Genomic DNA, 24845 nt, shown 5'->3' on the forward strand with positions numbered 1-24845 from the left:
GATGAGAGCGGACCGCATGTCCGCTCTCATCCGATCCCATCCGATCCCCTGGACGGACGGAAAATAGGGTTTCCATCCGTCTGGATTTCACGGACAGGATCGGATGCGGATGGCAGCGGGTGTCAGCGTACATGTCACCAATGACATCAGCTGCTCCATAGAGCTGCATGGAGGATCCGATCAGATCCGCCTAAAAAACTAACAGGCGGATCTGATCGGATCATTCGTGTGAAAGGGGCCTTACTGAAAAAAAAAAAGTTTAACACAAGTAAATATAATATAATATAACTCTCCTTTCTATTTACTAACACTGGCAGCATAGGGATTAAGTGCCGGTTCACACTATAGCGTGTGCGGCGATCACATGTAATATCGAGCGCACTGCTCCTTCATTACATGCGATCGGATGTGTAGTGCGAATTCAGCAATACACTTTGTATGGCTAAATTATCACTGCACCCGCACATAAGTCGCACAGGACCCTTTTTTTCAGCCGCATCAGGATCGGATCGCACAGTGGTTCACACTAGTGCGATCCGATTCTGTGCGAACTGTCAGATCGCACTGCGATATATGCGATCAAACTGGGGGTGTCGTTAACATTTGCCACCCCCTGTGTATCGCATATAGCAGTGTGAACAACCAGATGTGCGTTTGCGATGCGGGAACAGGCTGCGAATTCGCAGCCTTCCCGCATCGCACAAGTGTGACCCGGCACTTAAAACAACCAATGTTGATTGAGAGAATGAAGTTTCGCTTTAAGCTCTACCAACAACTCAACAACTATGTAGCGCAAGGGTCTGTCTAATTAGATACAAAACAATTGGATAGATTAGGTAGGTCCTCATATTATTATATAATTTTTGTAAATCAAAATTTGATTGTACAAAGATTGTATGGTCAGATTGTAAAGTGTATGGTGACCCCTGGGTGTCTAGAATAAGGCTGGCACACCTGGAGACTAATATACTTTAGTTCAGTATAGCATGACATGTATGAGCAGACCCTTTTAAACAAACTATGGTCATGAACTAGATATAAATGCCTGGAACTGTTTAGATAACAGCATTGATAGGACAGACACATTTTCAGTCTCTTTATCAGTTCTGATTGAAGATGCATTTTTTTTCCCCCCTTGAACTTCCTGGCCTGACACATAACGGCTTCATAAAAGTTAGTGATTGCTGAGATACTTGTGAGTGACAACTGTGCTAATAAGATAAGAAACAGTCAACCAAAAGTACAGCTGTAAGGTCGGGTTCACACTTCTGTGAATTGGATGGAGGTTTCCCCGCATCTAATTCACATGACAGGAGAGTGTGCCCAGCTCTCAGTGGAGCCGGTTCACGCAGCGCCATGTTGGCTGTGGCCAGTTTGCAGAAGGGTTCTGTGCGTTTTTTGCTCAGTTTCATATCTGAATTTAGCCAAATATTCAGACCTGATTTGTCACTGAACAGGGACTCACTGGACCGCAGCGTGTGTGAACCAAGTCAAATACCATTGTGGCACTTAACCCCTTCCAATGACTGCCAGTGGCCCTTTGAATGGGCTTTAACCTGATCGCGCCCGCGCTATAGCCGAAAGACAGCTACAGCGTGGGCTCTAATTTCCGGAAGGCCGTCTTTAAACTCCTCCTTAAAAGGCCTCCCAGTAACAGGCTCCCCGTGCGCTTCCGCGAGCGCGCATCGGGGAAAATCTGTGTCGGCCGTGTCCCTTGGACACAGCCAATCACAGATCGTGGTGAATGGCCAATCACAGCGGCCATTTGCCACGTGATCGGAACGTCCAATGAGAGATGATCTCAAATGTAAACATATGAGATCATCTCTCAGTGACAGCTCTCCTTCCTCACACAGAGACTGCGTGTGAGGAAGGAGAGATCTGTGTAAATTGAGCGTTGAGAGCGATCTGAGTGCCAATCGGGGTGCCCACAGTGCCAGTGTGCCCATCTCAGAGCCAATCAGTGTGCCCATCATTGTAACCCTGTCCATCAGTGTCACCGTGCCCATCAGTCATCAGTGCCACCAGTGTCACGTCTCAGTTTCACCGTGTCAAAAGGGCCTACAGTGTAATCAGTGTCATCGGTGCTATCAGTGCCATTAGTGTCACTGTGCCAGTGCCCACAATGCCATTGTCGGTGTCATAAGTGCCATCAGCATCACCTTTCCAAAAAGGGGTCATTTGGGGGTCATTTGTACTTTCCTGGCTTGTTAGGGTCTCAAGAAATGGAGATAGGCTGTCACTACATTAGGTGTGATCAATTTTCAATGATTAGCATAATAGCTTGTAGACTCTCTAACTTTCATGCAGACCAAACAATATACACTTATTTGGGTTATTTTTACCAAAGATATGTAGAAGTATAAATTTTGGCCAAAATTTATGATGAAAAATTGCTAATTTTCAAAATTTTATAACGGAAACTAAAAAAAAACTTTTTTTTTTTAATTTTCGGTCTTTTTTCATTTATAGTGCACACAATAAAAAGCCCAGTGGTGATTAAATACCACCAAAAGAAAGCTCTATTTCTATGAAAAAAAGGACAAAAAATTCATATGGGTTCAGTGTTGCATGACCAAGCAATTGTCATTCAAAGTGTGAGAGCACTGAAAGCTAAAAATTGGTCTGGGCAGGAGGGGGGTTTAAGTGCCCAGTAGGCAAGTGGTTAAAGTGTTTATAAACCATATAGACAGTGAAGTGACTGGTCTCAGGTGATACACACAAATGAGAATAATTATCCTATATGTTCTACCTTTTTTATTTGCGGTCTTCTCTTTACATCCGATCCAAGTCCAGAATTTATAATAAGATAAAAGCTTCTCTAAGACTTCAGAAAAAATGGGATGGAGAGCTAAAATGACTCTCTGCAGAGCTCAGTGATGAGAGCTCTGAGAGCTGATTGGAGGGAAGAAACCCCACCTTTACACATCTCATCATCTCATAGGAAAAGAGACTGTCAATCAGCTGGAAGTTCCTCCCCTGTCACTTTTTTTTCTCTTGGTGTCAGGAAAACGTTTTAGAAGTAGTAAAAAAAACCTCAACCACCCATAGATCATGGAGGAAGAGAAAATTGGAGTGGGGATTTTTAGCCACTTTGCCACCGGAGGATTTTGCTGTCTTACGTCTGGGCCACTTTTTGCGATTCGGCACTGTGCGACTTTAACGGACAATTGCGCGGTCATGCAACGCCATAACCAAACAAAATTTATGTCCTTTTTTTCCCCCACAAACAGAGCTTTCTTTTGGTGGTATTTGATCACCTGTGCGATTTTTACTTTTTGCGCTATAAACAAAAAATTGTAAAAATTTTGAAAAAATAACAATATTTTTCACATTTTTTTAATATGAAATTCCCCCCCAAAAAATGTAAAAATCAACATTTTTTATCATTTTTGGCCAATTTGTTTTCTGCTACATATTTTTGGTAAAAAAAAATCGCAGTAAGCGTATTTTGATTGGTTTGCGCAGAAGTTATTGCGTTTTAATAAATATCTTCAGTTGGGATTCAGCCTACAATATATACCTGTCAATGGTCCTAACAGGTGTCAAACTGACGGCCATCCAGCTGTTGCGGAACTACAAGTCCCATGAGGCATTGCAAGGCTGACAGTTACAAGCATGAGTCCCACAGGCAGAGGCATGATGGGACTTGTAGTTCCGCAACAGCTGGTGGGCCACCAGTTTTAAAGCAAACCTTTCCCCACAAAGAAAATTTTAACTAAACTCCCCTCCCATCGCTCCCTGCTTATATTTTCACTCAGCCTTCTTCTGGGTTCAAAGTCTTCACCATCTTGATTGACTGCAATGGCATAACTCCTGTGAGGTGTGCCAAGAATGTGTGCTTCTTTTTTTTTTTTTCTCGTTCTATTATAGTAGTAATGTATCACAAAAATAAATTGATGATTTACAGTTGTGTTAAAAATTATTCAACCCCCACTGAAATTGATTGTTTTGGCCAGTTTGACATTGATTTTGATCATTCAGTCATCCTGCTTACAATTAAATCAAAGAGGCACGTGTAGGTCAGACAAATATAACATAACATTTATAATGAAATAACCACAAATGTATTTTCTGTGCTCACATCATTATCAGTTTTTTTTTTTTTTTTCCATTGAAAATTTTTTATTGATTTTTAGGAGATACAAACAAACATAGTCATAACCAAAGTCATTGCATAGTCTATCATGGTACACACAGTAGAGTGATATTGTGATATTAGCATACAGCCGAATAACAACATCACCGAATAACATTGTAACATGGTCAAAGGCAGTGTATGTAAATACATTTAGATACTCAGAGATATGTGAGATCTCAATTGCTCTCTCGGTACCCTGTCCATATTCTCTTGCTCCCTGTCCAAATTTATGATATAAACAATATAGGTCTTGTACTAAGCATCGTTTGCGATTCTAAGATCGAGTAAGGCTATTGAATAGGGAGGGTAGATAGGGAAGGCCAATGTGATGAGGATGCGCACAGTAGTGTGGTGGAGGTGGATGGAAAGGGAGGCTAAGAGGGCTGAGGAAGGGATGAGAGGAAGGGGGAAGTGGGCAAGAAGGAGCGGGGGGGGGGGGGAGGGGGAGGAGGGAGGGGGAGATGGGGGGGAGGGGGTTGACTAGAGGGGGGAGGAAAAGGGATGAGGAATGGGAAGGGAGGGTAGAGGGAAAAGAGTGGTAGGTGCCAAGGGGGCGAGAAGAAGCGAGGAGTCACCAGGTAAGGAGGGGAGAGTAGAGAAAGGGAGAGGAAGGAGGAGGAGGACAAGAGGGAGAGGAAGCGTAGGAAGGGAGCGGGGAGGGAGGTGGGGGTGAGGGGTAAGAAGGGAGAGGGGGGGGGAGACGACAAGAAGCGATAGGGGGGGAAGATAGAAGGATACGAGTAGCGGAAGTAAGAGGGAGAGAGGGTGGAAATGGGGTAGTAGGGGGAGAGGAAGAGAGTTAGGCAAACATCATACAAGAAGAGGGGGGGGTACCAGGAGAGCTTGAGTACAACAACCTGGAGGCTTCCAGGCAAACATACCTAGGGCCTCTGCCATATGGCATGACTACTTGATAGAGTCCTATATTTGAAGGTAGTGTATGCCTTGCAATGACAATAAACATCAAAAATAATAATAATAAAAATAACAAAAACAACAGTGGGTCAGCAGAGCACCAATGAGTTCTAGCAATCATATAAACATGTAATCAGTGTTTGTCCGATACCCAAGAGGTCCATCTGGACCAATTTTTGTCAAACCTGACACCTCGTCCCGACTTGTAGGCGAGCAGCTTTTCATAGGCAAAGTTAGTTTTTACCAACGCGATAGCTTCTGAGGCGTTAGGAGCCGCCGTTGATTTCCATTGTCTAGTTATGAGGGTGCGGGCCGCCAGCAGTATGTGAGTGACCACATTGCAGCAATCCAGAGGAAAGGCCTCAGTCCCTATGTTTAATATAGCCAACGCTGTAGAGGGGCGGGTCAGCACCCCAGTAATACTGGAGATTATGGAGAACAATTCGTTCCAGAAGCTCCTCAGGTGTCCACAGGACCAAAACACATGGGTGATATGGGCCACCTCACCGCATCCTCTCCAGCATAGAGGCGAGTAATCAGTCATAAATTTAGACAATCTATACGGTGTAAGATACCATCTCAAATTTATCTTTTGCGACAGTTCCCAATGGTTAGTGCATGACGAGGATTGTCGTACGGACCGAAAAGCTGCCTGCCACTGCTTGTCAGTGAACGTGGTATCCAGGTCCTTCTCCCATTTCAGAAAGAGGACTGTCTTACTATATTCCTCTTTGCGTTGAAGGGAGTTGTAGAAGAGGGATGTTCCTTTGACCGAGCGTAAGCCGCCCATTAGGAACTTCCAACCCTGTGTCGGTATGTATATGTGAGGCGTAACTAAGGAACGAAGGAAGTGAGCTATGCGGAGGTACAAGTAGTGTTCGGTGGATGGAAGCGAATATTCTTCCTGCAGGCTGGCAAATGATTTCAAACTATCTCCCGACAAGATGTGGTCTAAGGTGGCCATACCTCTACTAGTCCAGTGTCGAAGAGAGGTGTGGGGGATAGCAAGCTCCAACACCCCCATCGGAACCGGTACCCTTGTCATCAGGGAGGGTTGGAGCGCTTTCGCCCTGAATTCGCGCCAGGCCAAAAGAGAAGCCTGGACCGAGACAGGGAGCACTTTCAGTGTTCTGGGGCTCCACACATCCGCCAAAAGCATCATCCGCAGGGGGAGGGGAGAGCAGATCTCAGCCTCCATGTTGCTCCATACAGTTGGGAACGTTGGGTCCACCCAGTGCCTCAATGAGGCCAAATGGGTAGCCACAAGGTAGTCCTTGATGTCAATCATGCCCATTCCCCCTGCAGACCAACGCTTGATCAGGAATGAATGAGTGCTCCTAGGTCTCTTGCCTCTCCATACTAAGCACTTGAGTGCCGCCTGTAGTGACGCCAAAATTTTTCGGGGTATCGGGATCACCAGAGTCCGAAACATATACAAAATCTGGGGTAAAATTAGCATCTTGAACGAGGCAAGGCGGCCCGACCAAGTGAGTTCAGAAGTGGAGATTCTACGACATTCCTGCTCAATTTTTGTAATGAGGGGCGGGAAATTTGCCTCAGCCAGCAGTTCCACCTTGGGTGTCAGGTGAATTCCCAGATACGGGATGCTGTTTTGCTTCCATGTATAAGGGTATAAGCTCTTCAATTTTTGGCACAGATTTTGGGATAGGCTAAGCGGCAAGATTAGAGATTTCGCAAAGTTGGCCTTGTAGTAAGAGACTAAGCTAAACTGCTGCAGCAGGGAATGCATGGCAGCCAGGGACCTCTCAGGGTCTGACATGAGGACAATGACATTGTCCGCGAATAAACCTATAACATGTGATCTAGAGGAGGTGGTGATACCCCTAATGTTCGCGGAGGACCTCACAGCCTCTGCCAGAGGCTTAATGAGCAGATTAAAAATAGAGGGTGACAATGGGCAGCCCTGCCTCGTCCCGTTCGTAATTGGAAAGGCCCTAGAGAGCATATTGGAGTTATAGACCTTTGCCGAGGGGTTGGAGTACAGCGCCAGTATAGCCTGTAATATGGGGCCCTGAAATCCAAACTTCTGCAACACTCTAGACATATATAAACAGTGGACCCGGTCGAATGCCTTCTCCGCGTCCAATGAGAGTAGCAGAGAAGGCACCCGACCGGACCCAGCCCTGTCCACAAGCCCGATGACCCTCCTGGTTGCATCTGAGGCCTGGCGGCCTTTGATAAAGCCCGATTGGTCCGAATTGATAAGATCCGGTAGGATGGGGTGAAGTCTAAGGGCCAAAACCTTTGCGTACAATTTCACATCTGTGTTCAATAGCGATATTGGCCTAAAATTGGGAGGAGAGGTAGGGTCCTTACCGGGCTTGGGCAATGTTACAACATACGCTTGAAGTAATTCAGTAGGCATAGAGGCAGAGGACACAGCTGCCGCGTACAGCTTGGCTAGGTGCGGACTGAGGGTCGACATAAACTTTTTATAGTATAGGTTGGGGAGGCCATCCGGTCCCGGAGACTTCCCCGTCGGCAGTGTACGGATTGCCCGTTCCACCTCCTCAGCCGAAATCGGGGCGTTCAAGTCCCGTAGCTGAGAAGTGGAGAGAAGCGGTAGGTTGAGAGAGTCTAGAAAGGAAGAAATGATTGCCTCCGTTGGTTGTGGGGTATCTGGATCATGTTTTAAATTGTATAAAGTTTCGTAATAATTGGCAAAGGAGTCAGCAATTTCTTGGGGGTTCGTGATTTTAGTATTATTGGTGGGGTTTATGAGATATGCTATTTTTACTTTTGAGTCGTTTAGCTTTTAACTTGTTAGCCAGCAACTTCCCAGCCTTGTTACCGGCCGAGTAGTGTGACAATTTGAGAGCTCGGAAATATTTGTCCTGCTGGTCCTCCAAGAGATCCCGCAAGGTGGACCTATGGTCCTTTAATTGTTGGGCTAGACGCGGGGATGGGGAAGATTTGTTGAGGGGGTTCTAAGCGGGCGATCTCAGCCAGGAGCCCGTCCAGGCGCCGTGTCCTCTGCCTCTTAAGTTGCGCACACAGTTTTATAAGAACACCCCTCATAAAAGCCTTGTGGGCACACCACACTATCGTGGGATCAGAAACCGACCCCGCATTGTGCTGGAAGTACTCCTCAAGGTGCCGCTTAATGTGGGAGGCATGTTGAGGAGAGTCCAACACCTGACTGTTTGCCCGCCACAAATAAGTAGGGCTTGGAGAACGATGTTCCTGAAGCGTAACCGTCACCGGGGCATGGTCCGACCAAGTGATGTTGTGAATGGTCGAGTTCTGGACAGATTGCAACAAGTGTTTGTCAACCAATACCATGTCTATGCGGGAATATACATTATGCCTTTGAGAGTGATAAGAGTAGTCACGTTCGCCTGGGTGAAGGCACCTCCAAGCGTCAAACAAGTCCACCTCATGAAGGAGGGATTGTAAAGCAGGGGGTGGGCGTCTAGGGTTGGATGAAGTGTCCAGGGTGGGGTCAGCCGTTAAATTAAAATCCCCACAGACCACCACAGATCCATATCTATGCTTGTCCAACATACGAAACATTTTTCTCCAGAAACACAATTGGCGGGTGTTAGGGGCATATGCATTGAGCACCGTGTAGGGGGCATTATTCATTTCGCATTGCAGGAGTATGTAGCGCCCATTTGGATCTACTAAAAGATTGCGCAGGGCAAAGGCAATAGAGTCTCTAATTGCAATGAGGACACCTTTGCGTTTCTGCGGGGCTGATGATGTAAAAACATGCGGGAAGTTTCTGTGGGACAAAGTTGGTGGTCGGGAACTCTGAAAATGGGTCTGATGATGTAAAAACATGCGGGAAGTTTCTGTGGGACAAAGTTGGTGGTCGGGAACTCTGAAAATGGGTCTCCTGGGTGCACAAGACATCGCTCTTGAGCTGCAGAGCTTCCTTCCACATGGAGGACCGCTTGGCCGGGTGGTTTAGGCCACGAACATTAAAAGATGTGATAGTAATAGTCATGGTGAAAGCTTAAGGAGAAGAATGGCGTTACCTGGATCCCGGCTGCACCTGAGGATTGGCAGAGGTGACTCCCATAGGCGTATCCATGGCCCGGGGAAACTTCGATCCGAGGGATCCGGAGGCTGTCTGCTGAACTCCAAAGCTGGCTCGATGATGCTGCTGACCCACATCAGGAAAAAAATAAAAAAGAAAAGTAGTGGAACAAAGGAATAAACCTGGTTAACGTTCGGCAAAGTTAAAAAAGGGAGATGAAACTCGTAAGCAGGTATACTGCACATGTTGTAAGGGGGTAAAGGCAGTCACAGTGGTCAGACTCAGGGAGGGGAACTATTGCTTAAAGCCGGAGACGGCTGTCCCTTGGATGATTTCTTCCCCTTCTTTTTGTGAGATACAGTGTGCCACTCCTCAGGTAGTGGGGAAATACGGCCAGAGGGCACCAGTGGGGCGGAGCTTTGATCAGGCAAGATACCCCAGGTCTGTAGAAGCCGCAAACCATCCTGCAGAGAAGTGATGACATGTGCCTTGTTGTTATAAGTGATGGTGAGCTTTACAGGGAATCCCCACTTGTAGACAATGGAATGGTTTCTCAGGACTTTTGTGAGTGGGTGGAGAACTCTTCTCTTCTGTAACGTGTGCTGAGATAGGTCTGCAAACACCTGGATTTTAGAGTTCTCAATCTGATTTAAGTCTGGGGACTGTGATGGCCACTCCAAAATGTTCCAGCCTTTAATCTGCACCCATGCTCTAGTGGACTTGGAGGTATGCTTGGGATCATTGTCCTGTTGAAAGGTCCAACGTCTCCCAAGCCTCAGGTTTGTGACGGACTGCATCACATTGTCATCCAATATCTCCTGGTACTGAAGAGAATTCATGGTACCTTGCACACGCTGAAGCTTCCCTGTACCTGCAGAAGCAAAACAGCCCCAAAGCATGATTGACCCCCCGCCATGCTTCACAGTAGGCAAGGTGTTCTTTTCTTCATAGGCCTTGTTCTTCCTCCTCCAAACATAGCGTTGATCCATGGGCCCAAACAGTTCTAATTTTGTTTCATCAGTCCTCAGAACACTTCCTCCTCCAAACATAGCGTTGATCCATGGGCCCAAACAGTTCTAATTTTGTTTCATCAGTCCTCAGAACACTATCCCAAAACTTCTGTGGTTTGTCCACATGACTTTTGGCATACTGCAGTCGACTCTTCTTATTCTTTGGAGACAGCAAGGTGGTGCGCCTGGGAGTTCTGGCATGGAGGCCCTCATTACGCAGTGTGCGCCGTATTGTCTGAGCAGAAACTTCAGTACCCACATCTGACAAATCTTTTCTCAGTTCCTCAGCAGTCACACGGGGACTTTTCTCCACTCTACGCTTCAGGTAGTGCACAGCAGTCGAAGTCAGCTGCTCCCTAGACCCTCACAAGCTAGTGACGTAGCCCTACGTCACTTTGCCTGTGAGGGGCTGGGCTGACTGCCGACGTAGATCGGCGTTAGGCAGTCGGCAAGTGGTTAAGGGGTTAAATAATTGTGTCAATGAAGAATTAACAAAAGAAACATTTACTACTGTATTACAAAACCAATTGATGTCATTTTAGTTGCATATGGTTCTTTAAGAAGTCCTTGTAGGATTTCATTCTGAATACAATTACAAATGTACACTAAATTCCCTAAAACCCTTTACAGCATTGGGGGTTGAATAATTTTGAACACAACTGTATGTATTCAAAAATAAAGTACACTTATCACAAAGCACTCCAAAAAGGAAAAGCCCTAAGTTCCTTACATTTATAAAGTGCTAGTTGGCTTTTTAACAGATTTCAGATTTTTTTTAATTTATTTTTTTTATTGAATCATCCTGCTTCTCGTATTGTTGTATTAGACCTGTTCATTTTGGATTATTTTGATTTCTCTTGTGATTAAACTATTTTTTACTAACCTTGATATATATATATTTTTTTTTTTAGTCAGACATTCAACTCTTCGTAAATCGACTGGACTCTGTAGAATCGGTTCTGCCATATGAGTATGACAGGTAAGTAGCAAGACTCTTCTACACAGCTCTAAATTATATTTCATTTTTTTTTCTGTTCATATGTGTTTAGTAAATTCTATGTATATGAACAGTATTTTTTTTGTTTTGTTTTAAAGTGGCCCTGTCTGTTTCTGTCTTGGTAAATTCTGTTTTTGGTCCTGCTGAAAGCAGTGGATCTTCTCACGTCTTTGTGCTTTACCTGTGCATGAGCGACCTGCGCGCTCCCTGCGGAGCGCGCCCGATTCGCTCTGTGATCAGCGAGTCCATGAGACTCGCCTGATCCCAGATCGGAGTAAGGGGGCGATCCCGCCCCCTAACCACGTGATCAGCTGTCAGCCAATGACAGCTGATCATGTAAAGTAAACAGCAGCTTGCGATCAGCTGTTTGTTTTTTTTCTCCTCACACTGTCAGTGTGAGGAGAAAAAAAAAAACGATCGCCGGCTGCTTCAGAGGGACATCAGTCCCGAAGAGGAAATGAATTATCAGTCCCCACTAGTGCCACCCACCTACCAATGCCCAGTAGTGCCACCTACCAGTGACAAACAGTGCCCCATAATGTGTCACCTACCAGTGCCTATCATTGCCCATCAGTGCACCTATTAGTGCCCATCAGTGCTGCCAATTAGTGCCCTTCAGCACCACCTACTGGTGCTGCCCATCCCTGCCCCCTTATTAGTGCCCATCAGTGCAGCCTATCAGTGCCTGTCAGGGCTCATCAGTGCCGCCTCATCAGCGCACATCAATGAAGGAGAAAAATTACCTGTTTTCAAAATTTTATAACTAACTATAAAAACTGTTTTTTTATTTTTCAAAATTTTTGGCCTTTTTTTTTTTTCTTTGTCCAGGAAAAAAAAATAAAAACCCTAGTAGTGATTAAATACCCCCAAAAGAAAGCTCTATTTGTTTGAAAAAAAAATGATAAAAATGTCATTTGGGTACAGTTTTGCATGACCGCGCAATTGTCCTTTTACAGTGTGACAGCACTGAAAGCTGAAAATTGGCCTGGGCAGGAAGGGGGTTTACGTGCCCTCTAGGCAAGTGGTTAAAAAGTGGACTGTGCCACCGTTGGTGGGCCCTCCTGTTTCCGGATTGTACAAGGCAACCATGACTCCGGTTGAAGAGTCCCCAGCCTTCAAGTATCCAGCTGACCGGAAGGCAGAGGCTGTGGCCCGCAATATGTACACTCTGGCTGGTTCGGCAATAAGGCCTGTATTCACCATTGCCCTAGTGTTGCAAACTCTGACCGAGTGGCCTAAGTTTTTACACCGTGACCTGGAGGGGAAACTTCTCCGCCCTGCTTTTGCCAAGCTCTTGGACCAGCTGTTACAGTGGCTACAGTTTATCTGTGATGCCTCTTTGAATGCGGCTCCCCTGATGGCTCCTCTCCATGTTTTGACAGTGGTCCTTCGGCGTGCTTTTTGGCTCAAGTTCTGATCTGCGAATCAGACTTCAAAAAAGGCCTTGGCTGATCTTCCTTTCCAAGGGAATTGCCTGTTTGGAGCTACCCTGGATGACCTCATTAAAGGTCTCACGGGGGGGGGGGGGGGGGGGGGGCTAGGAAGAAAACGTTTCTTCTGCCGGCTACTAAGGGCAAGAAACCTAGTTGTAGACATGGGCCTTCTATCTCAGCTCATACGTTTTTTTTGTCCCACAGGGTCGACTGACAAGGGCTTGAGGCCTTTCAGAGCCTCTTTAGGAGGATCCAAACAAACCTGGTCTGGCAAGCCAAGATTGGGCTTCTCCAGACCCATGGACAAGGCTTCTTCAGCATGAAGGTGCACCCTCACCCGTATCGGGGGTGGGGGGACGTCTTCACTGGTTTACGGATCCGTGGACTTCCCTGGTGCAAGACAAGTGGGTCCACTAAGTCATTCGGTCCGGCTACAAGATCAAGTTTTGCTGTTGTCCCTCTGCAATTTTTTTTTTTTACTTCCAACTTACCACTGTCCCCAGACCGCTTACAGGGCCTGTCTGGGGCGGTACAAGACCTGTTCCTTCAAGGGGTAATTGTCCCGGTTCCGACTTTGGAACAATTTCAGGGTTTTTCACTCAAACCTGTTCACAGTCCCTAAGAAGGAAGGCAAAGTGCGTCCAAACCTGGACCTCAAGGCGCTCATCTGGTTTGTGCGGGTACAGGAGTTCAGAATGGAATCCATTCAAACGGTGGTGGCATCCCTGCGTTGGAGATTTCTTCGCCTCTATTGATATCAAGAATGCCTACCTTAACATTCCAATATGTGCCAGTCACCAGCGTTTTCTCCGCTTTGCTGTGGGGGAGGAGCATTATCAGTTTGTGGTGTTACCCTTTGGTCTTGCCTCTGTTCCTCGGGTCTTCACAAAAGTATTAGCCCCGGTGCTAGCTTTGCTACGCCAACGAAGGATTGCGGTACTGAGCTACTTGGACAATCTCCTTCTGCAAGCGGAATGTCCCTCCTGCTCTGGTGGAAACCTGGAGGTCACAATACGACCTCTGTGGGAGTTAGGCTGGATTTTGTATTCTGCTCTGGCTCTGTCCACAAAGCTGGACTATCTGGGCCTGACTCTGGACTTGGCCTTAGCCAGAGTGCTCCTTCCTCTGGACAAACTCCAGAAATTGCAGGCTGAAATTCGCCTCCTGCTGTCCAACAGATGGTCGTCCCTCCAGACTTACATGTGGGTGCTGGGCCTGATGATGTCTACCTTTTGAGGCGGTTCCGTTTGCACGGTTCCATACAAAGTCACGGCAAAGGGAAATTCTGACCAAATGGGACAAGACTCCGCAGTCTCTGGACAATCAGATCAGGCTGAGTCGGGGAAAGAGGGAGTCCCTAATATGGTGGCTTCGTTCTGCGGCACTTCAGCTGGGAAAATCCTTCCTCCTCTTGTATTGGACAGTGGTCACCACGGATGCCAGCCTGTCCGGCTGGGGAGGCATCCTCTGCAAGCATTCTGCTTAGGGGATCTGGACGCTGGAAGAGTCCAGACTACCGATCAATGTCTTGGAACTCTGAGCGATCAGACTGTGTCTGGATCATTGGACGGATCGTCTTCAGGGTTGTCCAGTGTGCATTCATTCGGACAATGCCATGGCCGTGGGTTATGTCAATCACCAAGGGGTCACAAGAAGTGTCCTGGTGGCTCTGGAGGTAGTCTGCATTCTAAGGTGGGCAGAATGGTTTGTTCCAGCCCTCTCCGCCGTACACATTCCTGTGGTGGAAAATTGGCTGACAGATTACCTCGGCAGGCGTTGGACCAAGGGGAGTGGTCCCTTCATCCTGAGGGGTTTCATCAGCTGTGTCTCCAGTGGTGCACCCCTGAGGTGGATCTGTTGGCGTCTTGGCTCAGCAAAAAGGTACAGAGGTTCGTGGCTCGGTCAAGCGATCCTATGGCGGACGCCACAGACGCGCTGGTGGCCCCGTGGGGTCAGTGTCAGGGCTTACCTTTGTTGGGAGTCATTCAGGCAGAGATTTATGCTCACACTTGCAAACAAACACAGACCAGGGTGACCAGGTAAGAAGCCACCTGGCCTGTGAGTTTGTGCACGGGGGCTGTGCAGGATAACCAGGTCCAAATACAGGCAAGGACAAGAGCAGGAGAACCGTCAGGTGAAGCCAGGGGTCAAATGCCGGAAACAAACAGGAATGCAGGAACTCAAACAACAGGAACCAAACCAGGAAACCAGAATCAATGAACTGACACTGCCCTTAGGGAGGGGCAGTGTCTTATACCTTGTTAATTAGGTATCAAATACAGCTGGAGAGTTACTGACAGGTCTGAGCCTCTGGTGAAATCCAGCCCCCTAGTGCTGCAGGCAATACAGGAATAAACAGGAGTTCTCCAAAGTCCTGAAGTGGCTCAGAGGCTAGTTTGCAGACTGGGAAGCCAGAAGGACACAGGTTCAAAACCTCTGAAAGGCACCAGTGGGGTGGCCACGCCTAGCCGTCTGACGGATATGACTAGAACCATGACAGTACCCCCCCTTTAGGGACGCCCGCCGGGCGTGAACATTTTCCTCAGCAGGAGTGGAGCGTCTGGCACGCAATGCCTCCTCAAATAAACGCAAGTCTTTTTTGCAGACTACAGTACCATCAGAAGCATAGGTACAGTCTGGTGGTATATCTTCTTCGAGCAGGCTTGAAGTAGTGTTGGTACTAATAAGAACTGCATCTTCAGGAGACAGCGTTGCCTCTTCTGGGGCTTTAGACAGAAGTGTCACAGAGGTCACGTTATCAGGTACCTGAAGGACATTGGTGGTTTCAATCCCAGTGGTCTGAGTACCTTTGGCCATAGACGAACATGAACTTGTGTGACAACAATGTTGGCAATTCACAGACAGAGGTGTATTGCTGACTGGGTATAACTGAACAGCACCCAAATGGAGAGCCCGAGGTCTAGGAGGGCGCGTAGGGCACAGAGAGATAAAGTGCCCTCTTTCTCCACAGTAAAAGCAGAGACCACGGCCTCTCCTCCGGTCTCTTTCATCAGGTGTCAATTTGGTCTTTATCTTTATGAGACCTATCTCCATGGGTTCTTCAGAGTCGGCAGGAACATGGGAAACCTCTGGAGTTTCTCTATGAACAGGTTCACAAGATGGCAACATTGACGTGTGGTGTTGGTATTCCCTGTCTCTGGGCATCTTGGATTCTCTGAAACCTGACCTTGGAGTAGACGGTTTTCTAGAGGTCTTACACTGCGAGTCCAATGCAGTCAAGAAGGACACCCAGCTGTCAAGGACAGGATTCTGAGCAAGCAACATCTGGTGTGCCCATGTCTTGATCCATCCAGACAGCAGATTGATAGCCGCACGGACCTTGATAAAGTCACTGGCATATGTCCGAGGCTTTAAGGCAAATAAAATTTCGCAGTCCACCTTAAAGCACTGGAAAGAAGCACGACTACCATTGAATCTCTCAGGCATGACAACAAACGGCTCTGAATATGCAGGTTCCGAGACTGGGCGTACTGTGCCTTTAAGTAACAGAATTTCACGCTGCAGCTCTGAAACAGTCTGGGCCAGGCTGGACACTTGCAGGGTTAGCATCTTGCACATCTCTGCTGACTCCATGTTTGGTCAGTTCATTCTGTCAGGGCTTACCTTTGTTGGGAGTCATTCAGGCAGAGATTTATGCTCACACTTGCAAACAAACACAGACCAGGGTGACCAGGTAAGAAGCCACCTGGCCTGTGAGTTTGTGCACGGGGGCTGTGCAGGATAACCAGGTCCAAATACAGGCAAGGACAAGAGCAGGAGAACCGTCAGGTGAAGCCAGGGGTCAAATGCCGGAAACAAACAGGAATGCAGGAACTCAAACAACAGGAACCAAACCAGGAAACCAGAATCAATGAACTGACACTGCCCTTAGGGAGGGGCAGTGTCTTATACCTTGTTAATTAGGTATCAAATACAGCTGGAGAGTTACTGACAGGTCTGAGCCTCTGGTGAAATCCAGCCCCCTAGTGCTGCAGGCAATACAGGAATAAACAGGAGTTCTCCAAAGTCCTGAAGTGGCTCAGAGGCTAGTTTGCAGACTGGGAAGCCAGAAGGACACAGGTTCAAAACCTCTGAAAGGCACCAGTGGGGTGGCCACGCCTAGCCGTCTGACGGATATGACTAGAACCATGACAGTCAGTATCGGCTGATTTACGCCTTCTCTCCTCTCAAGCTTCTGCCAAGACTTCTACACAGGATTGAGGCAAAAGGGATTCTGGTCACCTTAGTGGCTTCTGACTGGCGTCGTCGGGCTTGGAACGCCGATCTGGTGTGGCTGGTCCCCAACATTCCTTGGAAGTTTCCTCTCAGGGAGGATCTGCTGTCCCAAGGACCGATCTTCAATCCTGCTTACAGTTGGTGGCTTTGACGGCTTGGCTGTTGAACGCCAGGTGCAGAAGGATAGGGATTTATCTGAATCAGTGATTCCTACACTGTAGAAAGCTAGGAAATCTACTTCTAGGAATATCTACCATCGTACGTGGAAGACGTACATTGCGCCGTGTAAGTCGCTTGGGGTTCATCCTCGCTCCTTGTTGGTGGCTGGGATCTTAACCTTCCTTCAACGTAGGGTTGGTCAGAAGTTAGCCTTAAGTACCATCAAGTGCCAGGTGTTGACTTTGGCGGTCTTCTTCCAACGACCTTTGGCCACACACACTCCCTGGTGTGTACCTTTCTGCAAGGTGTCCGACATTTGGTCCCTTCAATGCGGGCTCCATTGCCGCATTGGGATCTCAATTTGGTTCTTTCAGCTCTACAGAAGACTCACTTTGAAAATATTCGGGAAATTCCCTTGCTTACGCTGTCCCAAGGAAGGTGGCCTTTATGGTGGCTGTCACCTCTGTACGCAGGGTGTCGGATCTGGCGAAATTATCCAGTCATTCACCCTATCTGGTAATTCACAGGGATAGCGTGATTCTTCGTCTCTGTCCGTCTTTCCTTCCAAAGGTTGTCTCTGATTTTCATTTGAATGAAGACAGTGTGTTGCCTTCCCTGTGTCCCAGGCCAAAACATTCAAAGGAAATTGCTTTGCATGCCTTGGATGTGGTCTGGTTAATTAGGGTGTACCTGACAGCTACGGAATCTTTCAGGAAGTCAGACTCTATTTGTGCTTACGGATGGATCTTGCAAAGGGTTGTCTGCTTCCTCTGCAACCTTTTCCAGATGGATCAGACAGACCGTGGCTAAGGCCTAGTCCATCAGAGATCAGATTCCTCCTTTTCTTTGTTGGGGCACACTCTACTAGGCCGCTTAGTGCCTCCTTCCATCATCAGGCATCAGTGATGCAGGTTTGCAAGGCGGCCACCTTGCAAACCTGCATATAAAGTAGATGTGTTGGCATCTGCGGATGCTTCTTTTTGCCGTAAGGTTTTGCAGGTTGCTGTTTAAGAAGACCTAATCCTCTTTGAGAGAGTGCCAATGGTTAGTGAACGAAAGAGAAAATGGGATTTTTGGCTTCCCGTAAAATCCATTTCTCTGATGTTCATTGACGCACACAGCGCCCACCCCTCTTTTCTGCCTAGTGTCCTACTCCTGTAGGGGTAGTATAACCCAATTGTTATGAATATCAAGAGCTGTCAATGGACATGAGAGAAATGATTTTTATGGTTAGTCAACAAAAATACTTTTTTTTTTTTTTTTTTTTTTTTCCTTTCTGCTACAAAAAATTTCCAATTAAAAAATAAAAAAAAAAAAAAAAAAAATTGATTTTTTTTTTCATTAATTTAGGCAAATGTGTATTCTGCTACATATTTGTGGCAAAAAAATCCTACTAAGTGTATTTTGATTGGTCTACAAACTATGGAATAGATTTATGGCATTTTTTATTTATTTTTTACTAGTATTGATGGCGATCAGCCATTTTTTTTTTTTTTTTTTTTTTTTTTTTTTTTTAGCGGGACTGCGACATTGCGGTGGACAAATCTGACACTAAGTGACACTTTTTGGGGATCAGTGACAAACATGTTCTACTTACCTCCTCTGTGCAGTGATTTTGCACAGGGCAGCCCAGATCCTCCTCATCTCGCGTCCCTTGCTGGAGCTCCTGGCCTATCCCTCATGTTGAGTGCTCCCACAGCAAGCAGCTTGCTATGGGGGCATCCGAGCCGAGCTACAGCTCAGTGTATCCATCCAGACACAGAGCTACTGTTCGACCTCGCCCCATCTCTGCTGATTGGCTAACTGAGTTTAATTGACAGCAGCATACCAATGGCACCACTGCTGTGTCTCAGCCATTCAGAGAGAGTCCCAGACAGCTGAGGGCACTCGTAGACATCGCTGGATAGAGGGGGGCCCAGGTAAGTATTAAGGGGGCTGAGGGGGACTGCTGCAAACAGAAGGCTTTTTAACTGATAAACCTGAATTTATAACCCCTTTAACAGAAACTGCTTGCCTAGATTTAGTGCTGCTGTTTTTCCAGGTTGAGGGACACTCAGCATCACCCACTTCTGTTAGCACAGGATATCGAGAGTCCCTTTCTGTACACAGTTTGTTGGCAGTCAAGGCAGCAGTATTGTTTTGTTGGTAAGGAAATCCATCTTTGTGTGTGGAGAGGGCCAGGGATAGGCAGAGCTTAGTAATCCATCAGACATGGCTGACAACACTGGCTGGGATTTCAGTGTGGCTGAGGCATTGTGTTGTCAGCTCAAACAGGAAGTTAGGATCACCCTGGATAACTAGATATTTTAAAGGGATAAACCAGGAGGACGTGTGTTTTTTTTTATTTTTTTGTTTTGTTTTTTTTGTCCGCTAACTTCTGCTTTTTTCTTTTACATAGCTTTGACTTCTGCAAGGACGAACATGAGAAACATCCTTCTGAAAACCTTGGACAAGTCCTTTTTGGAGAAAGAATTGCTTCATCACCATATAAAGTATATATTTTTTCTGTACAATCAAAAAATCCACGCTATCACACTATGATACCAAACAAAATTCTGTTAGTCATTATCTGTGCTAATAAATTACACTGCTGCCACCATGAACATCTATAAATGCAAATGATAAAAAGGTACAGTGTGTCACTTTAACAGGTAGCACTGTGAAAATGCAAACAAAATTTAAATCCTAAAGTAAGTACATATGATGTAAAACACCCAGTGCTGTTCTTCATGCTAAAACTTCAATGTGCCACTGCTCTGTAACATAAAATCAGTGTAGTCCTCTTTTGTATAAAACAGTCCTTTTTGTAAATCTCCATATCGAAACGCCACCTCACATGCAGTTATTGATCCCTCGCACTTTAAATCAAAAACTCACCAACTCTAAAGCCTCGTTTCCACTAAGTGGTACGGTACGGTTTGGTACGGTACACCTTGATCAGGCTTGCGTTTCCACTGACAACAGTACCTAAGCTCAACAGTATTGCTCCACCCTGTTGGTACGGTACTAATGTATTTGGTACCCCAACGAAAGGGTACCAGAAAAGTGGTACGGTATGGTTTGGAATTAGGGTACCATTTACAACTTTTGACAATGGAAACAGCAAAAATTGTGTACCGAACCGTACCACTCAGTGGAAACGAGGCATAAATGCCTTCCATTCTCATGGTTGGCAAAACAGCTTTTTAGGTTGAAATCACCAACTCAAGGGCAGATACACACCGTGTAATATGCCACATATCATGTGGAGGAAAAAAGGGAAACTTCCATTGGCATAGTAACCAAACCACCACAAATTTTATTTAAAAGATAAAAAAAGCTGCTCACATTGCTTAAAAACAGTTTACGTGTTATTGATATAAATACAATGAGGTGCTGTTTCCATATCTAATCTTCCCATCACAGACGCTATCAATGTACATCCTGGTGTCTCCTCTGGTCGCCGTGTAGCCACGTGCTGACGCGTTTCCTCACTTCCGAGTTCGTCACAGGGGGTGGCTGCTTGGCTCGACAACTTTATTTAAATATCCTTCCTCTGTTACGTGAGTGATCATGCCTCTCCGTGTCTCGCGTCGTATCACCCGCTCAACACTCCGCATCCATTTGTCCGTCTATTCAATTAACCCTTGTATGGCCTAACCAAATACTGCATCGCGGGAACTTAAATAGACTTTTACATGTTCTTAACATGAACCCGTTTATATCTTTTTTTCTACATTTCAATACTGATCAGATTTGTCACAAATGATAGTCTGTTTTAGTCTGTTTTATTCTGTGCAAGTTAAACTTATGTCCAGTTCAGTTTATTACGCAATTTAAAACTGTCCGGAAAAATATTTCACATATACAATATGTATTTCAATTCTATTTGCTAAAATGCTTTTAGTCTTAAACTTTCTTGCTTCCTTTTGTCCCCAGTTTCACTTTAACAAGAATGAAAGCTGTGCGCTGGTTTGTAAACGTGAATATGACCAAAACACTAAAACTGCTGAGTTTGACTTCATAAAAAAGGGTATCCAGCTTAACTATCAGCATCACTGGTAAGTAGAAGGATTCGTCATCCATTCATATGGCTTTTTTTGTTTAAACTCTCTCTAAAATGTCAATGTTTGCCTTTTAGTGTAGGAGAACTTTTTTCCTGTTCTATTTTAGGTTTAATTGGCCTTTAATGTTATACTATGTTGCAGCACACATTTTATTTTGTTTCAATTTTTTTTTTTTTCTTTTTTAACACACTGTGACCAGAGCAATACACTCTCTTACCATAGTAACAGTATACTACTCTGGGGAAATTATCAGTATTTTATTATTTTTTTTATACACATTATGATCGCTTCTACCAATGAATGTCATTGGTATAAGCAACCATTTTTACTGAATGAAACTGCTTCATTCAGTGTCTTTTGTTGTGATTAGCTATGATTGGCCAAAGCTTATCACGTGGTACTGATAGGCTGTGATTGGCCCTGTCTGTACCATGTGATCACTGTGACCAATCACAGCTAGCAACACAATTGTATACAATGGATGGCATGAAAGGAAGCCATCCATTGTGACAGCGATCACATGACACTGGCAGCGGGCCGGTATAGTGATCAGTCATCGGCTGGTGACAGATTGCGCCTTGCGAGAGGTCATCCTTTGGCGTCCACTCCGAAGTAGGAAACTCCCGCCCCGGCCTATAGCAGATTGACAGCGCCGGTGTTAAAATCCATTTGGGAGTATCTCACCAAAACTAAAATTCCTACTGCAAGGCATGTTTAAAATTTGACTAATGTTGGCGCACTTCTGGGTAAATTGGTGAGCCAATCACACAAGCAGAAAATTACAATTCTGGGGGCCTTTTGTACACCAGCAATGTACAGAATGCCTCCAGGTTGCCATTGGATTTTACAGAAACTTACAGCGGCTGCAGTCTGACAAGAAAAGTCACCTTAACATTAAATTACAATTTGGCTTGTGTAGTAATTGTATATGCTATTTTCTTTATTTTCTGTGAAAGTGGAATTACCCTTTAACACAATGCACATTAAGTTCTGCTTCCGACTGGATAGATCCAAATGGGTCTAAAGACCCAAAGACAAGTTTGGGTCAGGATTCTGTGGACCACAATTGGTATGTCAGCTAACCTCCATACAGATATAAAAGACACAAATGAATGTAGGTCAGTATTAAAGTGGTTGTAAATGTATCTTTTCTAATTTGTACCTATAGGTAAGCCTATAATAAGGCTTACCTATAGGTACTGTAAATATCTCCTAAACTTGCATCATTTAGGAGATATTTACATTGCGTGTAGCTGATGACGTCATCGGAGCATGCGCTCTGAAGAAACGGCCGCCAGTGCCATTTCTTCAGAGCCCTGTCCTGTGACCAGCGGGTCCCGCGCACATGGGCGGTAGTGATGTCACCTGGCTCCGGCCAGTAGCACAGCCGAAGTCCGCACGCCCGGAAGGAAGTCGGGCGAAGATGGATGCGGCCTCCAGCAGGGACGACGCGCGCTTCGTTTGCAGGGAAGTGTCACAAAATGTGCTAGTATGCGATGCATACTAGCACATTATGCATTTACTTTGCAAGAAAAAAAAAAAGTGAAGATTTTACTTTCTCTTTAATCATTGCATGACCTCTCACTGTAAATTAACATTTCCCTGGCAAGCTCTCCACATCGGTTTCAGCTGCAGCAGGCTTCGGAAATGACTGATTTCTCGCAGACCACTGTACAGTGCAACTGGATACCCCCCTTTATCAAGCTGATCAAAGGAAAGTTTGAGTCTGCAACAAACCTGTTACATTTTAGTAGCATCTCTAACTGTTTCAGCTATGAGGAGAGAAGTGCTGGGTAACAGAGAGCGTAAAGTGTGAAAAATAACTAAGTGTATGTAAGGCCCTGGTTCATATCTATTTTAGTGGTTGTTAGTGCGGTAATTGCAGTGATTCTCGGACCCGCAACCACCCACTGTCAAAACATGCTGCTGTTTAATAACATTGCAAGGCTGGCATTCCTTCCTAATGGCACACACACAGTCAAAACATGCCGCTGTTTAAGAAAATCGCAGGGCTGCGATTCATTCTTAATGGCACACCCACGCATCTAAAAACACAATGCATTTGTGGGCGGAGGAACCGCAGGGAAATCTCATGGTGCAAAAGCACCATGCTAGTTCCTTGCCACAGCATTTTTAAAATGCTACATGCGCCTTTTTTCTGTAGTAAATGCGGGCACGGCAGCCCATTCAAATGAATGGCCTGCTGTGAACACGGGCCGCACACCCACATAGATGTGAACCAGGCCTGAACCCCAACTTTGAACACCTCTATCTGAGTGTTGATCCTGCCAGAAATGTTATGAGCTGACAACGTCTGTGATTTCTGTTTGTGCGGCACTCTTATTAATACCATTGTTTCCTGTGATCTTTATGCACTACAAAATGCCTCCCCCTAAGTTATGATGGGGCATGAGTGTTTTGTACGTCTATCTTAACCACTTTACCACTGAGTACCGTAGTACTACTGCGGCAAAGTGGCTCGTTATCGTCTGACGACGTAGTACTACGTCATCAGACACTCCCCCTTGTGGGCGGTGCTCGCGCGCTGCCGGAGACTCGCTCCCGCTGTTTTCAGTCACAGCGGGAGTCGGGCCAGGGGAGGAGCAGCGGCGATCGCCGCCGCTCTTCCCCGATCGTCGGGGATCGAGTCTGGAGATCTCTGAAGTGACAGGCAGGGTCAGATTGCAGGGTTCAGCATAGCTGAACCCTGGATCTGTCCTTGTGTCACTCAGTCACCTCCCCCCCCCACACGTCAGTAAGCACCAGGCATACATTAACCCCTCCCTCTCCAATAAAATTAACCCCTTCCCTGCCAGTGTCATTTTTACAGTAACAGTGCATATTTATAGCACTGATTACTGCAGTAATGTCACTGGTACCCCCAAAAGTGTCAAAAATGTCAGTCAAGGGTCCGATCTGTCCGCTGCAATGTCGCAGTCCCGCAAAAAAAATCGCAGATCGCCGCCATTACGCGTTAAAAAAAAAAAACACCAAAAATGACAGAAATCTTTCTCTTTGTTAGTAAACGCAATAACTTTTGCGCAAACCAATCAAAATACGCTTATTGTGAATTTTTTTACCAAACATAGGTAGCAGAAAACAAATTGGCCAAAAATTAAAAAAAATTTTGATTTTTACATTTTTTTGGGGGGAATTTCATATAAAAAAATGTGAAAAATATTGTTGTTTTTTCAAAATTTACGCTCTTTTTTTGTTTATAGCGCAAAAAGTAAAAATTGCACAGGTGATCAAATACCACCAAAAGAAAGCTCTGTTTGTGGGGAAAAAAAGGACGTCAATTTCGTTTGGGTATGGCGTCGTACGACCGCGCAATTGTCAGTTAAAGTCGCACAGCGCCGGATCGCAAAAAGTGGCCCAGACGTAAGACCGCAAAATGCTCTAGTGGTAAAGTAGTTAAGGTGACCAATGCTGCTCCTCCATAGATACAGTGAGTGAGTGTTGTCACTCTGGAACAGGAAGTGTTATACTGGCAGGTTTATTGAGTGAAAATAAAGGAAAAAAGCCTATAAAAAAAGGAAAACAAATGCAGCCACCTCATCTAAGGATTGCAATAATTACTTTTTTGGCAGGATTTAGAGATGCTTCAAGTAATTTGACAGACAATATTATCCTATTTTTTGGTGTACTATATTATACTATATAATACTGTATATTGCATGTTATGGCTAATCTGAATGCTTTTCAAATTTCTAGGATCATTGATAATATGCCTGTTACCTGGTGTTATGAAGTGGAGGATGGTCAGAAATACTGCAGTCCAGGGTTCCCTGTTGGGTGTGCAGTCACTCCAGATGGCAGAGTGAAGGATGCCTGTGTAATCAATGTAAGTTTGATACTGGCAACTGCTAAAAGAAATGTTTTAAAGGAGAAGTACAGTCAAAGGG

General features: G+C 45.7%; 1 protein-coding gene across 1 annotated transcript in view; it reads left to right on the forward strand.

Annotated features, from left to right (window-relative positions):
* The window catches only part of LOC309559567 (transmembrane 9 superfamily member 2-like), a 132250-nt gene that overhangs the window by 11836 nt on the left and 95569 nt on the right, over positions 1–24845 (forward strand). Inside the window, exons 2-5 of the mRNA XM_082262876.1 lie at positions 10981–11048; positions 19293–19386; positions 20813–20934; positions 24655–24784. Of these exons, the coding sequence (XP_082119002.1) occupies positions 10981–11048; positions 19293–19386; positions 20813–20934; positions 24655–24784 (414 nt within the window). The remainder of the gene's footprint in view (positions 1–10980; positions 11049–19292; positions 19387–20812; positions 20935–24654; positions 24785–24845) is intronic.

The sequence above is a fragment of the Pelophylax lessonae genome (genome assembly GCF_965119305.1).
Source record: "Pelophylax lessonae genome assembly, chromosome: 7".
Taxonomy (NCBI): Eukaryota; Metazoa; Chordata; class Amphibia; order Anura; family Ranidae; genus Pelophylax; species Pelophylax lessonae.